This window comes from Babylonia areolata, chromosome 20 (assembly GCF_041734735.1).
Source record: "Babylonia areolata isolate BAREFJ2019XMU chromosome 20, ASM4173473v1, whole genome shotgun sequence".
In the NCBI taxonomy this organism is placed as follows: domain Eukaryota; kingdom Metazoa; phylum Mollusca; class Gastropoda; order Neogastropoda; family Buccinidae; genus Babylonia; species Babylonia areolata.
This window is the reverse complement of record NC_134895.1, coordinates 34790339-34804618: the sequence shown is the minus strand read 5'-3', so window position 1 is coordinate 34804618 and position 14280 is coordinate 34790339. Positions and strand designations below refer to the sequence as shown.

General features: G+C 41.2%; 2 protein-coding genes across 7 annotated transcripts in view; one reads left to right on the top strand and one right to left on the bottom strand.

The window, feature by feature from the left end:
• Positions 1-3197: 3197 nt before the first annotated feature.
• Positions 3198-6186, bottom strand: LOC143294596 (fucolectin-1-like). Its single transcript, XM_076605970.1, has 3 exons — positions 6000-6186; positions 4912-5172; positions 3198-3454 (listed from the first exon to the last, which is right to left on the bottom strand). Exons 1-3 carry the CDS (start codon positions 6184-6186, stop codon positions 3198-3200), a joined length of 705 nt encoding a protein of 234 aa, XP_076462085.1.
• Positions 6187-12984: 6798 nt separating this feature from the next.
• The window catches only part of LOC143295452 (putative 3',5'-cyclic phosphodiesterase pde-5), a 71831-nt gene continuing 70535 nt past the window's right edge, over positions 12985-14280 (top strand). For all 6 annotated transcript variants that reach the window (XM_076607156.1, XM_076607154.1, XM_076607160.1 and 3 more), the window contains exon 1: positions 12985-13091. In XM_076607156.1, coding sequence (XP_076463271.1) covers positions 13034-13091 — 58 coding nt within the window. In that variant the 5' untranslated portion in view covers positions 12985-13033. The remainder of the gene's footprint in view (positions 13092-14280) is intronic.

The following is a 14280-nucleotide window of genomic DNA, read 5'->3' as shown; positions in this document are numbered from 1 at the left end:
TGTAGTAATTACCGTCCAATCTCTTTGCTTAGCTGTGTTGGTAAAGTCCTTGAGAGATGCATCCATAAGCAAGTTTACAAGTTTTTTTCATCAAATCATATTTTATCTCCTTCCCAGTCAGGTTTTATTCCTGGTGATTCGACAGTAAATCAGTTGCTCTGTATTTATAATGACTTATGCTCATCTTTTGATAATGGAGTCACAACCCAGGCTGTGTACTTTGATATATCTAAAGCTTTTGATCGAGTTTGGCATAAGGGGACTCCTTCTGAAGTTAAGAGCGAATGCATACGAGGCAAATTACTTGACTGGTTTCCGATTACCTCTCTAACCGTATCCAAGCAGTTGTTATAAAGAGTGATAAGTCTGATTACAAAGGAATACCCGCAGGTGTTCCTCAAGGCTCTGTACTTGGTCCACTATTATTCCTTATCTATATCAATGATATTGTATACGACATCCATTCAAACATTAAGCTATTTGCAGATGATACAAGTATGTCCTTAGCACTAAACAATCCAAACATCCGTGCACAAACACTCAATTCTGACTTAGAAAAGATAGATTCTTGGGCTAAGCGATGGGAAGTCAAATTTAATGAGGGGAAAACAGAGTTATTAAATTTTTCTCGAAACACTGACACAATTTTACCTCTTACTTTTGGCATCACACCATTACAAAGTACAGACACACATAAACATCTAGGCGTCATACTCCAAAACAACTGTAAATGGGAGGGACATATTAAAAGTATAATCAATGCTGTAACTATGTTGGTTTCTTGTCTTAAGACGTATAAGTACAAGTTAAATAGGAGAGCATTAGAAATCATGTACAAATCATTCATATTACCACATTTTGACTATGCTGATATTGTTTGGGATAATTGCACAGATGCACAATCAGATTCTCTGGAAAATTTACAGCTTGATGCATTAAGAACCATAACTGGAGCTGTTCGTGGGACAAGCCACCAAAAAATATACCAAGAATCAGGGTTTTGTACACTTAAGGAAAGAAGGAAAAGACACAAACTTGTGCATTATTTCAAGATGGTTAACGGTCTATGCCCTAACTACCTAAATGGTCTTGTTCCTGGTCTTGTTTCAGACAATAACCCTTACCATAGACGCAGGGCATTGGAACGCACCATACCAAGGTTTCACACCGAACTCTATCGGAAATCATTCATACCATCTACTACTTATCTCTGGAATTCTCTACCTGATTATGTTAAAACCAGCAATTCCTTAAGCCAGCTTAAACATTACCTATGTGCTAACGATGCTGTAGTGCCTAGCTATTATTACTATGGTAAACGGAAGGAACAAATCATTCACTGTCGACTTCGTCTAGGGATTAGTGACTTAAGAGAAGATATGTTCAACAGACATTTAATAAACGACCCACTTTGTGCTTGTGGCACTGCAAGCGAAACTGCTGAACATTATTTATTATTTTGTCAAGACTTTCATATGGCTCGGCAAACACAATCTTAAATTTATCTCCAAACTACATTCACGTTAAAATTCTGTTGCATGGAGATCCTGTTCTCCAAAATCATACAAATATATTCATATTTCAAACTGTCCACCAGTTTATCTCCGATTCAAATAGATTTTAGCTTAGAAGTATTGTGAAGAAAGAGTACAACATGATTCTATTCGTAAAATATATGTTGAATTTTTTTGACTGACCAAATATTCAAGGTGAATGGATTGGCCAATGATCTGTTAGAATTTCTCCTCTCCCCTCTGTTCCCCCTCCTCCACCACCTTACCCATCATTCTTCTAAATTTTCTTCTTCGTGTTTTTCTTCTATTAGGCCAATTACTTTGGTGATAATAAATTTAATCTCATGTTAATATTGATATTAGCATTATTTACTATATTATGTACTGTTTGTTTATTTGTTTTATTTCATTATTTCATTACTTACTGTTTATGCATGTTATTTCATACAAGTCATAATATGGTTCATCTGCCGTCATGATAAAATTGAAGTGCAACGTTGTGAGCACAGTATAAGCTTTAAGCTTGTTGATGCTCTTTTGTCATTCAATGCATTGTAATCATGTGTATTGTTGAATAATTAAAGTTTATTTAAACCACCTGTTTCAAGTGTAGATAAATGCATGTGTAAAGTTTACACGTGTTCATGTCCACATGACGAAACGTAATAGCAGGTCGACTTGAAAGTCATCTCGTAATACTCATATCCTTTTAAAGGGGAAGGGGTTCTGGGGGACAAATGGTATCGAGCATATGTTCTGACGATGTGATCACTCTAACGTTTTACGGTTAAGCCTAGAAGAATTACAAGAAAAAATGTACAATTACTGCAAATTTGAAATTCAATCAACAAATAATCATTTCATGGTTTCCTCGCTGATATAACTTCAGATCCAGTTCTTGGTTTGCTAATCCAACAAGGAAAGATGTTCATATGTAAATGTGAATTACATATATTGTTTCCAAAATTATATTTTCTTAAGATACAAACTTGAAGAATAAAACACAATGATCACATGTAAAGCAGTTTCAAGATAAAAGGGGTTACAATACTTATATGTGATTGGAAAAAAGACATGTAGACATTTCAAATAGTAAAATGTATTCAAATTATGAACGCTAAACTTGATATTTTCTATGTAATAATGGTATGAATTTCAACTCACAGAGACTGGTTTATTGTCTATACATAAGTTCATAAATGTATTGTTTGAAATGTATGAAAACAAAATAAAACTCGCCTAAATGAGAATAGGTTAAGTATATGCATTAAGACATATACAACTGATACATACTGGGTGGAACTGATATTTTCTCCAAAACTGGGTGATATATTCAAGTGATGTATTTACTTCAGATTACTGGATGTTTATGTCATTAAGTTCTTTGCATTATTGTTAGATTTTGTGTTCAGTCCATTTTGTCCTATTCTCTTTTCATATTATGCACTTATGAAAATTGTCTATGTGTTGAAATATTGATTATGCAGTATTCCGCAGGTAATATCCTTGGAAATATCCTGGCGTGATGTCAGTCATCAACAGTTTCAAAGAACTGAAATTAGACACTTTGCCTTTTCCTAAATGACAGAACTGTTCCATAAATTTTAAAAGTGAAAACCTGAAATGACAGTTTGGAACTGCACATACTATCGACACGCTCACACTACCACCGCTTCAAAATCCTCATCGTACAGTTTTGTAGAAGTCCCAACCATTCTCAGACAGAAGCGTGCGCGACATGTAGTACGTCAGCAGTTGACAGACCCTCTGTCCTGTCTGCTCCGTAGCCGCAGTCTTGGTTTGTAAGTTGACTGCTGTACATTCGGGTTCTTTGAGGCAAGCAGTGGTGCAGCCAATGACGCTCCTAGCCCACGTGGTTTTGATGACGTCAGCTGTTGCTTTCTTTCCGGTATGTCGGTGAAATTTGCCTTTTTGCGAATCTGCAAGAATACGGGAAGTACATACCTATTATCTCTCTCGCTATCTCTCCCTCTCTCTCTCTCTATATATATATATCGCTGCGTTTCATTGTGAATCTGTGCATCTATTTGCTTTGAAGAAGTTTTTGGGTCTTGATATGCGCACCCCTAATGACCTTGTATATGGTGAAACTAATAGATACCCTATAGTTGTAAATTCTGCTGTTCAGTGCATACGATACTGGCTTAGATTAGTACAAATGGAAGAAATTAGGATACCGTTGAAAACTTACAAAATGTTGTTTGATTTGGATTCTAGAGGAAAGAAAAACTGGGTAACTGATGTACGCATTTGTCTGTGTGAAAATGGTTTTGGCGAAGTGTGGTTCAATCAAGGTGTGGGTAGCATAAATGATTTCATTAAAATTTTTCGTCAACGTTTAATTGATTGTAGATGGCAAGCATGGAATGAGCATGTTCAAAACAGTAATAGATTTAGTATATATAGAACATTTTGCGGACTACATGATATGAAACCTAATTTGACGTTAAACATGGACAAATATCTAAGAATAATAACCACAAGATTTAGGTTGGGTGTGTCGAGTTTGGCTGTACATCGTTACAGATACAGTAAATTTGATGTTAATGATTTGATTTGCCCATTATGCCAGGAAGACAAAGAAGACGAAGTGAATTTTGTTTTGAGCTGCTCGGCTCTTAAGGGGTTAAGAGAAAGATATATTCCAGCCAGGTATTTCCGACAACCTTGTACATTCAAGTTGTGCTTATTGATGTCGTCCAAAAGGCAAATGATGTATGGAATTTGTCCATTTTCCTGCACAAAGCGTTTAAATTTAGAGAAATTGCAACCCTCATAATATGTTTTGCAAATGTATCTATGTTTCATGTGATTTCATGTGATTTTGGTTTTCTCGTGTTTATTCAACAAATGTGACGTAACAAATGTTGTTTATGTACCCCTTCATAGGGGCTATGGCCTGATGAATAAATCATCCGTATCCGTATCTCTCTCTATATATATACATATAAAAGTATGAATGTAACCCCTTTTTGATGACTGTTGGTATTATGTACAGCCACACCGAAACTGAAGATGTGCGCGTGCACGCACACATACACACATATTACATACACAAACACACAAATATGCACGAATACACAAATATACACACCACATACATACATGCATACACCCCAGCTCCCCTCCCCGACACACACATACATACACATGCATGCACATTGATTAAAACTAGTTAACTGATGTTAGTATGATTATCTAAGTATTTTCAAGATGTTGATTGCATTGTTCTAATTAACCCTTGCTGCGTACATTTCCTTTCACACACACACACGCACACACACACACACACACACACACACACACACACACACACACACATTTCTCTGAAAGGAGATCCTATCCTGAACCACCAAATTCTTTCAGTAGAATTTACCCAGCGTTGCCGGTGTAGCCAACACTTCCATCTCACAGAAGTGGAATGTTTCTGTGGCCTGATCTATCACCAGGGTGAGAAAGCGACCCGTGGTTGGCTGAGAGCAGCTGAGGGTCACTGTGGCTCCTGTAGGAACAGAACTGGGGTGGTGGAGACACTGACGACTGAAATCCTGCCGGCCACTGGACGAATTGAAGATGTAGCGGTCCAGGAGGATGTAAAAATCTGCAGTCTGTAACCTGTGAATGAACGAACAGTTCGCTGTTGTCAGCGTCAGAAGCAGAAACAAAATCTGAATCATATCTACCATTCAGAACTGTCACGGAACTGAACTGAACTTATGAGCACAGGTTCAAACAGAATACTTAGCAACAGAGCGCACAAGCATGAGGGGCAATGGCCTATACTTGAATAAATTATCAGTGTCCGTATCCGTATCTGTTACTGAAGGATTCTGTAACAGATAATCATCAGTTTCACAGCAAGAAGGAATCATAATTTGTCCTATTCATAAAGAAAGAAAAGAAAAGCGATTTATCGCACGTCCAGTTGAAAGTGAAGCGGTGTCTAATCTCACAGAATTAAAACAAAACCTGTTTTGAATACATTTTGGCACATGTCATGCAATATGTGATGGAAGCAGAAAAAAAAGATGTGGTATTCAGTACATGAGAGATTAAAAAAATGTCTGGGACTATGGTACTTTTGAAATTCTAGGAATCTAATTTTCTGTTGATAACACATGTATCATTAGAATTCAATATAAAAACAAACTATTGTGCAATGAAAACAACCCTGGCTTTTTTAGAAGAAGAAATTGTTAATCTCATTCGGAAACAGATGGTTAAGACTCTAAAGGGTGACTGGTTAGATCAGCTGGAAGAGCACTGAACTTGCTTTCAAATGTTGTATGTATCACAAATTAAAACAACAACAAAGAAACACCTTTGCATTTTCCTTGACCATCTGAACGTGTTGTCATTCTGGCAGTGTCACTGTAGTGCTCAACAGGTCCCTCTCCCCACACTTTCCTGCAATGGGTATCGAAAGGTGAGTGTGTGTTGCTGTGGGTCTTTCTCTACACTTACCACAGCAGTCGCCTCTGTTGGTGATGACAACCTGGTGGACCTGGAACAAACCCTGCAGGTCCACGCGCCACCAGCGGTCGGGCCTGGATTCACCGATAAAGGTTTCAAAGCAGCTGCTGATGCTCGTGCCTTTGTATCCGTCCACCGCTTTCTGGGGTCGGCCATATGTTGGGTGACGACTGCTCATTGTGGCTGGCTTGTTCAAGGCACGTTGGTCAGCTGAAGGAGCCCTGCATTGGGAGATGGTGAGGGAGAACAAAACAGTGTCAGTGTTAGAGAATTCAATGGTGAGATTCCACTTATTCCATGACACATCCGTGTCATGAAATGGTCGGCAGCAGCATGGTACCATGTCCTGCTATCTATCGTGCTATGAAACCGTGTTGTTCTTTATCATGTGTGGCACACATCGTGGATTCGTTGACACGGTCAGCAAACACAGCAGCGCGATTCGGAACATTATTCGTGAGTTCTGGCTTGCCAAAGGGCCTGTGAAATGTAGCGAAAGTACTGAAGATATACCCCACAAGTTACGGTCGTCACTACACAAGTCCGTCAGATTTTCAGTATCCACCTCAGTCAGTTCGACCGCCTCGTTGTCAATGCTGGATGTGGGCTAATGTCGTCTTTAACTGGCGCTGTTGATAAGACGGTATGGTGAAACATGAGAACTGTTCTGTTTCTGATGTTGCTGAGTCTGACACATGCGACAGTTGTGTCACGAATCAACAAAGGCCCCAATGAGTGGAGCGGTGGCTTTGTGGTAGTGCGCTAGACTAGTAAGCTAGTATCTACTCATTCGAATCCCACACAGATCTGAATTTTTATTCCTCCCTTTATCTGACCTTATTTGGTGGTCTGGCTGCTAGTCTTTCGGATGAGACGATAAAACGAGGTCCTGTGTGCAGCATGCACTCAGAGCACGTCACAAGAGCCAATGGTAACAAAGGAGTTTCCCTGGAAGGAAAATAAAACTGTTCAAGAGTCCACTCTAAAAGTAAAAGAAATACACCCACAGACAGGCGAGAGAGAAAAAAAAACTGGGCGGAGCTGACTGTAGCATCGTGCTCTCTGTGGTGACAGCAACACGTATTTCACACAGAGAAATATGTTGTGACAATACAACACAACACAATACAATACAAACTATACAAATAGTATAATTCTTCACGTCATGCGTCGCACACGGCATGTGCTATCTGTGTCAGTCGAATGCATGGAAGAACAACGCAGATTTCGCGTCGCATGCAGCAGTGTCACAAAAAGAACTGTTCCTATTTGAGCAACACCGTCTTACCAACTGAAGACCATGGCTAGGCCACGTGACACCACGAAGACGGTCAACGTTTGAAGTGACAGATATAAAACCCGAAAAGCTTTTAGACTTCCGTCATGACACCAAGACTTGCAAGATATGTCTTGAAAGCTCTAGCATCACAGAAAGAACAGGACAAGTCCTTTTCTCATACTCTACAGACCCTTGGCCTGCCAGAATGTAAGGCTGTGAACCGATCAGTTTTGTAGTTATATTCACAGACTGACAAGTTTCAACAACATTTGAAACTTGATACAGTGTTCAAGTTATGTAATCTTTCGTTTTGACCAAATCTTGATTATCAATTTACTTACACTTAAGTCTTTAGAAAGTCATATTCCTAGAATTTTGGATTCCATATAAGATTCAGAATATTCCTGTTCCTGCGATTTTTTTGTTTTATTTTCTGAATTCCTTACAAAAGTGTTTATATTTTTTCAGTCTTCATAACGACGCAGATACCTTTCCCAGTTTATTAATTTAATAGATTGATTATTCATATCACAGCCTGTCTCCACTGTGCAGCAGTTTTGTTTTTTGCATAACAGGAATGCCTCTTCCAGCGTCGTTTTGAATATTGCTGACATTGAAGCAATAATGGCTGATTCACGTGTCACAAGGTATCAGTAAAAATTATGTTATTTTTCGGAACTGACATTATGGACATTTCTGATTGTTTTTGTCTGAACAGTCTGTTCCAATTATTTCACCGATATATGGATCTGAATTTACGATATGAATATATTCAGCGGAACTCGCGCGCGCGCGTGTGTTCGTGTGTGTGTGTGAATGTATGAAGTTGTGTGTGTGTGTGTGTGTGTGTGGGTGTGGGTGTGGGTGTGTGTGTGTGTGTGTTTTCTTCTTCAGTTTAACGTCTATTCACTATAAGTGTTTTTAGACGGTATACAAACTATACAAATAGTATAATTCTTCACGTCATGCGTCGCACACGGCATGTGCTATCTGTGTCAGTCGAATGCATAGAAGAACACTCAATGAGTGAAATACAAAAATATTTTCAGTTACATTATGACAACATCGACAACGAAAATAACACAACTACTAATAACAATAATGTGTGTGTGTGTGTGTGTGGTGAAGGGAGGGTGGGACGGGCGCTTTGAAAGGGGGAATCGTTGTCAGAGAGACTAACAGTATTAATTAACCATGCTCTTAAATCAAAAGAAGCATTCGCAGCGCTATATAGTTCTTTTCTGCTTATCTGTTTTTTTTCTCTGTCTCTCTGTCTCTCTGTCTGTCTGAAAACAATAGCTCCTCATTATTTAAGAAAAACAAAAAACAAACAACCCCCCACCCCCCCCTGACATTTGTTTGAAGGCAAGTCGTTTTACGTGCAGCACACGTTTGACTTGTCTGTTTAACCCTATCGCTTCCAGTTACCATCACCAACCTCCCTTTTACCCTTTCTCCCCTCCTCCCTCCCCCCCTCCGCCATTCACCCCCCCTCCCCCTCCCCACCTCACCCGCCCTTCCCCCACCTTTTCTACCGCGGTGCCAATGACGCTGCGCGAACACTCCTTCTTCTCTCCTCTCTGTCAATGTCAGTGTATGTGACAAGGGAGTTCATGGTATTGCCTGTTCTCCTGGAGCCAGTTGCATTGCTCGGACGGAAGAGCATAGTATAGTCGTAACCCGCTACAGACTGTGTGTAGTATGGAACTGACCAATGGCTGTAGTTCGGTCAACGTAGGCATTTAGTCACGTGTAACTGTCAAAAAGTTAGAACCAAGCAATGCAACTTGCGCCTGAACCCTTTGATAGTGTGCTGTGCTGAAGCTTGGTTAACTCTTTCCATACGAACGGCGAAAGAGACGGCGTTAACAGCGTTTCACCCCAGTTACCATCATCAAAATATTTCAAGCGGAAGGCTCTTATACTGAAGAGGTGAATGTTGACAAAGAATACCACAGTTCTGACGACGGAAGCTAAAGGTTAGGTCATTCAGACACCCACTGGACATCCGAGGGGTCTGTGTAGAGGAGAAGAGAGGACTGGCCGTACTGAGTGAGTTAAAATCACCGAGTGTTTTTATTAGTTTCGGTTTCTGAAGGGGGCGTCACTGTTTTCGGACGAATCCATATACGTTACACCACATCTGTTGGGCAGATGCCTGACCAGCAGCATAACCCAAACCCAACGCACTTTGTCAGGCCTTGAGTGCATCCATACATATTTGCGTAGATCTATCAGAGTGGATTTCGTTTGCAGAATTTTGCCAAGGGACAACACTCTTGTCGCCATGGGTTCTTTTTCAGTGCGATAAGTGCATGCTGCACATGAGACCTCGGTTTACCGTCTCACCCGAATGACTAAACGCTCAGTTTAATTTTCCAGTCAAACTTGGGAGAGAGGGCGAGAGCGGGATTGGAACCCCGACCCTCACGTTGGCAGATGGACGTCTTATCCATTCTGTCACCTTTCTCCTTTATTAGCGGAAAACATCATCACATTATCACCCAAGGAACGTTTCATGATTAATCATGAGGTCAATTGGAAACAAAAATGAACGACATTTACCTGTTTTATTTGCGTTTTTCATCCCATTTTCTTTCTTTTCCGATCATTCTGCTGTGCCAATACTCTGTCGTCAGCAAATCGAAACTTACGGCGTCCGATTGCACATAGGATGTCGGTCCTTACTTGATCTTTGGCAGAAAATGCAGTGAAGGGGGGGAAAAAAGCTGAAAAACTGGTAAGTGTGCATGATTTTGTTTCAGATTGACCTCCGATTGATTGTGGAACGTTCCTAGAGTAGTATAAATAAGAAATTTCACGTACACGTTTATTAATCCAGTTGGAAATTACGCGTGCATTCGAAGGCTAATCACTCATACCACACAATTTCTCAGTCTGTAGTTGAGTCTACCATAAATATGAACATAAAAAAGAAAAAGAAACACTAGGTAATTTTACGCCAAGAAAACAGGATTTAACCAAAGCTTTAACTCACTCTGGACGGCAAGTCTTCTCCCTTTCCTTCCCGCAAGACGCCCCATCTAACGTCCACCGGGTGTCTGAATGGTCCAGCCTATAGCTTTCGTTGCTAGAAATGCTGTATTCCTTGTTTTCATTCATCTCTTCAGTATGAGAACATTCCGTTTGTAACATGTTAACGCTGTCGGCAACGATGAAACGTTGTCATCGCCCGCCTCTTTTGTCGTTCGTAGGGAAAGAGTTAAGGACGTTTCCTTCATTTTTGTGAGTACATGTGAATAACGTCACTGATTTCGCTGAACAAAAAATAACGCAATCCAAAGAACATGGCAGGAGTAGTCCAGACAGAAGTGGTGATGGACTGACACCCTGACTTGTGAGCTCTGTCTTGTCTTAGTGGCGAGTACATGCGTTAGCCGCAGTCAAGGGGTTAATGTATGTCTGGCTGGCTGGTACTTAAAGGCCAGGCGTTCTGTTGCTGTGTCAGTTTAGCTCTGCGGTGCCAGTGCTAGTCTGTCTCTCTGCGTGCAGTACTCTACAAACAATGGTTCGTCTCCATGAGGTTTTAGTTTCAGGGGATGCAGTGCTTTGGGTGTAAATTTCCGTTTTTTGTGATGTGATGTCTTTGACGTTAGTTCTGTTTGAGCCAGAATTTTCGTCTTGTCATAAGCTGGACAGTCGTGGATGTGGTATTTAAGCCATAACTCACCTTCTTTTCTGTGGTGCTGATGCTAATTTTTTTGGACGTGGGGCATTTAGCTAAGATTCCATCTTTGAGGCACTTTTGCTGAAATCCTTGTCTCTGTGGTACTTCAAACGTTTCGTGACCGTCATACTTTGTTGAGACAGTTCAGTTTCTTTCTTTCTTTCTTTCTTTCTTTTCAATCCATTTTCCAGCCGCCTCGTTTTATCGATGTACAACGTATGCAACCGAAAGACTGTGCGTATAGTTTCTGATTATTATCGAAAATGGATTTGCTGCAGAATATATTTTTAACATAATATTTTGTACTTAGTGCTTCGTTAGATATTTTCTTAGTTTATTGTCATTTTATTTTATCTGTTTTGTCTTTCTGGACACATTTTTTTCTTTGCTGGAAATAATCAGCTGCTGGTTCCAAAGTGTGAACAAACACAGGGATTGAGCAAAACTGGGCGAGAAAAATGAGAAGCGATGCGCACTTCACTTAGATCTGACCAGTAATAAATGAGGCCATGCCATTCAAAATATACAGACTTTCTTAAACAACAACAACAACAACAATAACAAAAAAAAAAAAAACCCCTCCACCTCCCCCCACCCTGCCCCCCAAAAAAACAAACAAACAAACAAACAAACAAACTATTGACATGTCTACACTTGACTAGACTTGATCATTGACTAGACCTTGAGTGGTGGTCTGGTCGCAAGTCATTCGGATGAGACGATAAACCGAGGTTCCGTGTGCAGCATGCACACAGTGCACGTAAAAGAACCCACGGCAGCAAAAGGGTTGTTCCTGGCAAAATTCAGTAGAAAAATCCACTTCGATAAGAAAAACAAATAAAACTGCACGCAGGAAAAAAAAAATAAAAAAAATGGGTGGCGCTGTAGTGTAGCGGCGCGCTCTCCCTGGGGAGAGCAGCCCGAATTTCACACAGAGAAATCTGTTGTGATAAAAAGAAATACAAATACAAATATCGGACTATCGAGATGACACCGTGACTGACATCCTGACCTGTAAGCTCTTGTCTTATCTCGGTGAGGTAGCCGCGGCCTTCATTGACCAGCATTACTTGTCAGCAGCATGTTAAGGGGAGTCAGGCTTGCACTGCGAACAGGTCTCTGTTGTTGTGAGTGGGAAGCCTCTGTTTATTGAACGAACGGTCTTGTCTGTGTGGGGATGTGTGTGTCACTCTGGACTAAAGCCTGAACAGCATTGTGGACAAGACACAGCCTTGGGACGTCTGGATCTGCCCTATCTTAGCTCGCCAGTCAACGGCATGCAGTGATCGAGCACCTACAAACATTAATATCGACACTCGGAAACGTGCTACGTCCACTATTACAGGACAATAACCCCCCCCCCCCCCCCTCTTGGATATTAACTGACCGGCAGAGGTCAAGGTCGAGGGTGGAGAATTGAAAGATTCAACGAGACTGTCCCGTACGTTGAAGTTTGATCGGAGTTGTACCCTATATAGGAGGGCGCCCCCTGAATGAATTACAGTTTGAGTGTGCGTGCCTGCCGTCTGTGGCGTCAGTTCGTGCCTCAGCTTAGCTGGTGACCAGTCCATTGCTTCACAGCTCGCGTCATTCTCTTGATGCGAGTTTTATTATATTTATTTTTATTTATTTATTTTTAGTGTTCATGTGACTGATTTCAGTTTAAATTGAGTTTAGCGGATAGCAGAAATTGTTGTTCTTGTGTCCAATAACATCTTTCTCAACGCTCGGTTTATATCAGAGATTGATATTAGCTTACAGCTGAGCCAACAGCACAATTCATAGCTGTTATGATCAACGGTTTCTCTACTGCGATGGGAATTCATTTACAGCTTAGTCTTTTGTGAACGACCATGACTCTCAAACTCGGAGGCGAGATTCTCCTGGCTTTAAGTGCTGTGTAACTTGGACAAGAAGACACTCTCCACTAACATCCAATCCCAGCCCAGATAGTCGGGACACCAGCTGCCTCCTGTGCAGTTCTGATGGTCATTGGCCGGACGCGACAATCATACACACCTCTCTCTGTGCGGACAGTGTGGAAATCTTTTATTCGCCATGTATAACGTCGGTGGTTGTCGTCCTTTCTTTCTTTGTGGGTCAGCGAAGGACGAAGGTAAGGGTTTTTTTGTGTGTTGTGACGGCTCTTTTATATATACACACACACACACACAGACACACACACAGATATATATATATATATATATATATATCCATCTATCTGCAAGTGTTTATTACTGCTGCTACTATAGCTCCTGCCGTTTCTGCTGTTGTTGGTATTAATGCTTCTGCTGATGCTGTTGCTATTGATGCTGCTGCTACTACTACTACTGCTGCTGCTGCTGCTGTTGCTATTGATGCTGCTGCTACTACTACTACTGCTGCTGCTATATTTACTCTCGCTGCTGCTACTGTTGCAACTACTACTACTACTACTACTACTGCTGCTGCTGATGCTACTACTACTGCTCCTGTTGTTGCTACTTCTACTACAGTACTGCTGCTACTGCTATTACTGCTACTGTGGCAAATACCACTACAGGTACCATTACTCTCCTATTTCTTCTTATTCTCCTTCTTCTTTTTAAATTTTTTTTTCTCAAGGCCTGACTAAGCGCGTTGGGTTACGCTGCTGATCAGGCATGTGCTTGGCAGATGTGGTGTAGCGTATATGGATTTGACCGAACGCAGTGACGCCTCCTCCTAGAGCTACTGATACTGATACTGATACTCTTCTTCTTCGTCTTCCACCACCACTGCCACCATCACAGTCGCCACCACCACCACCACCACCACAGCAACAACCCCGAACATCACCATCAGAGTCCACCATCATTGTCACCATAGTTACCAGACCAGCCCAACAACACTGGTCCAAGGCACTACTATCATCAGCATCATTGTCCGTCTGTTGTCACACACCCCCCCCCCCCCTCGCCCCACCCCCCTCACACCCATGTCTGCCTCCCCACCTGCCATCTTCACTCCCTCCCTCCCTCCCTCCCTCCCTCCACACTACTATCCCAAAGCAATGTGAAGGAAAGACGATTTTTTTGTGTGTACAACCAGCAGTCGTGTAGACTGCAGTTAACGTATAGTATTCATCAGCCCCAAATTTAATGTGGAATGGGTGGCGTTTTTTTTTTTTTTTTTTTTTTTTTTTTTCAAAACAGATTGAAACGCTTTGATGTGCTCTCTCTCTCTCTCCCCCTTTCTCTCTCTCTTCCCCCTCTCTCTCTCTTTCTCTCTCTCTCTCTCTCTCCCTCCCTCTCTCGCGTTCTCTCTCTCCCACTCTCTCTCTTTTT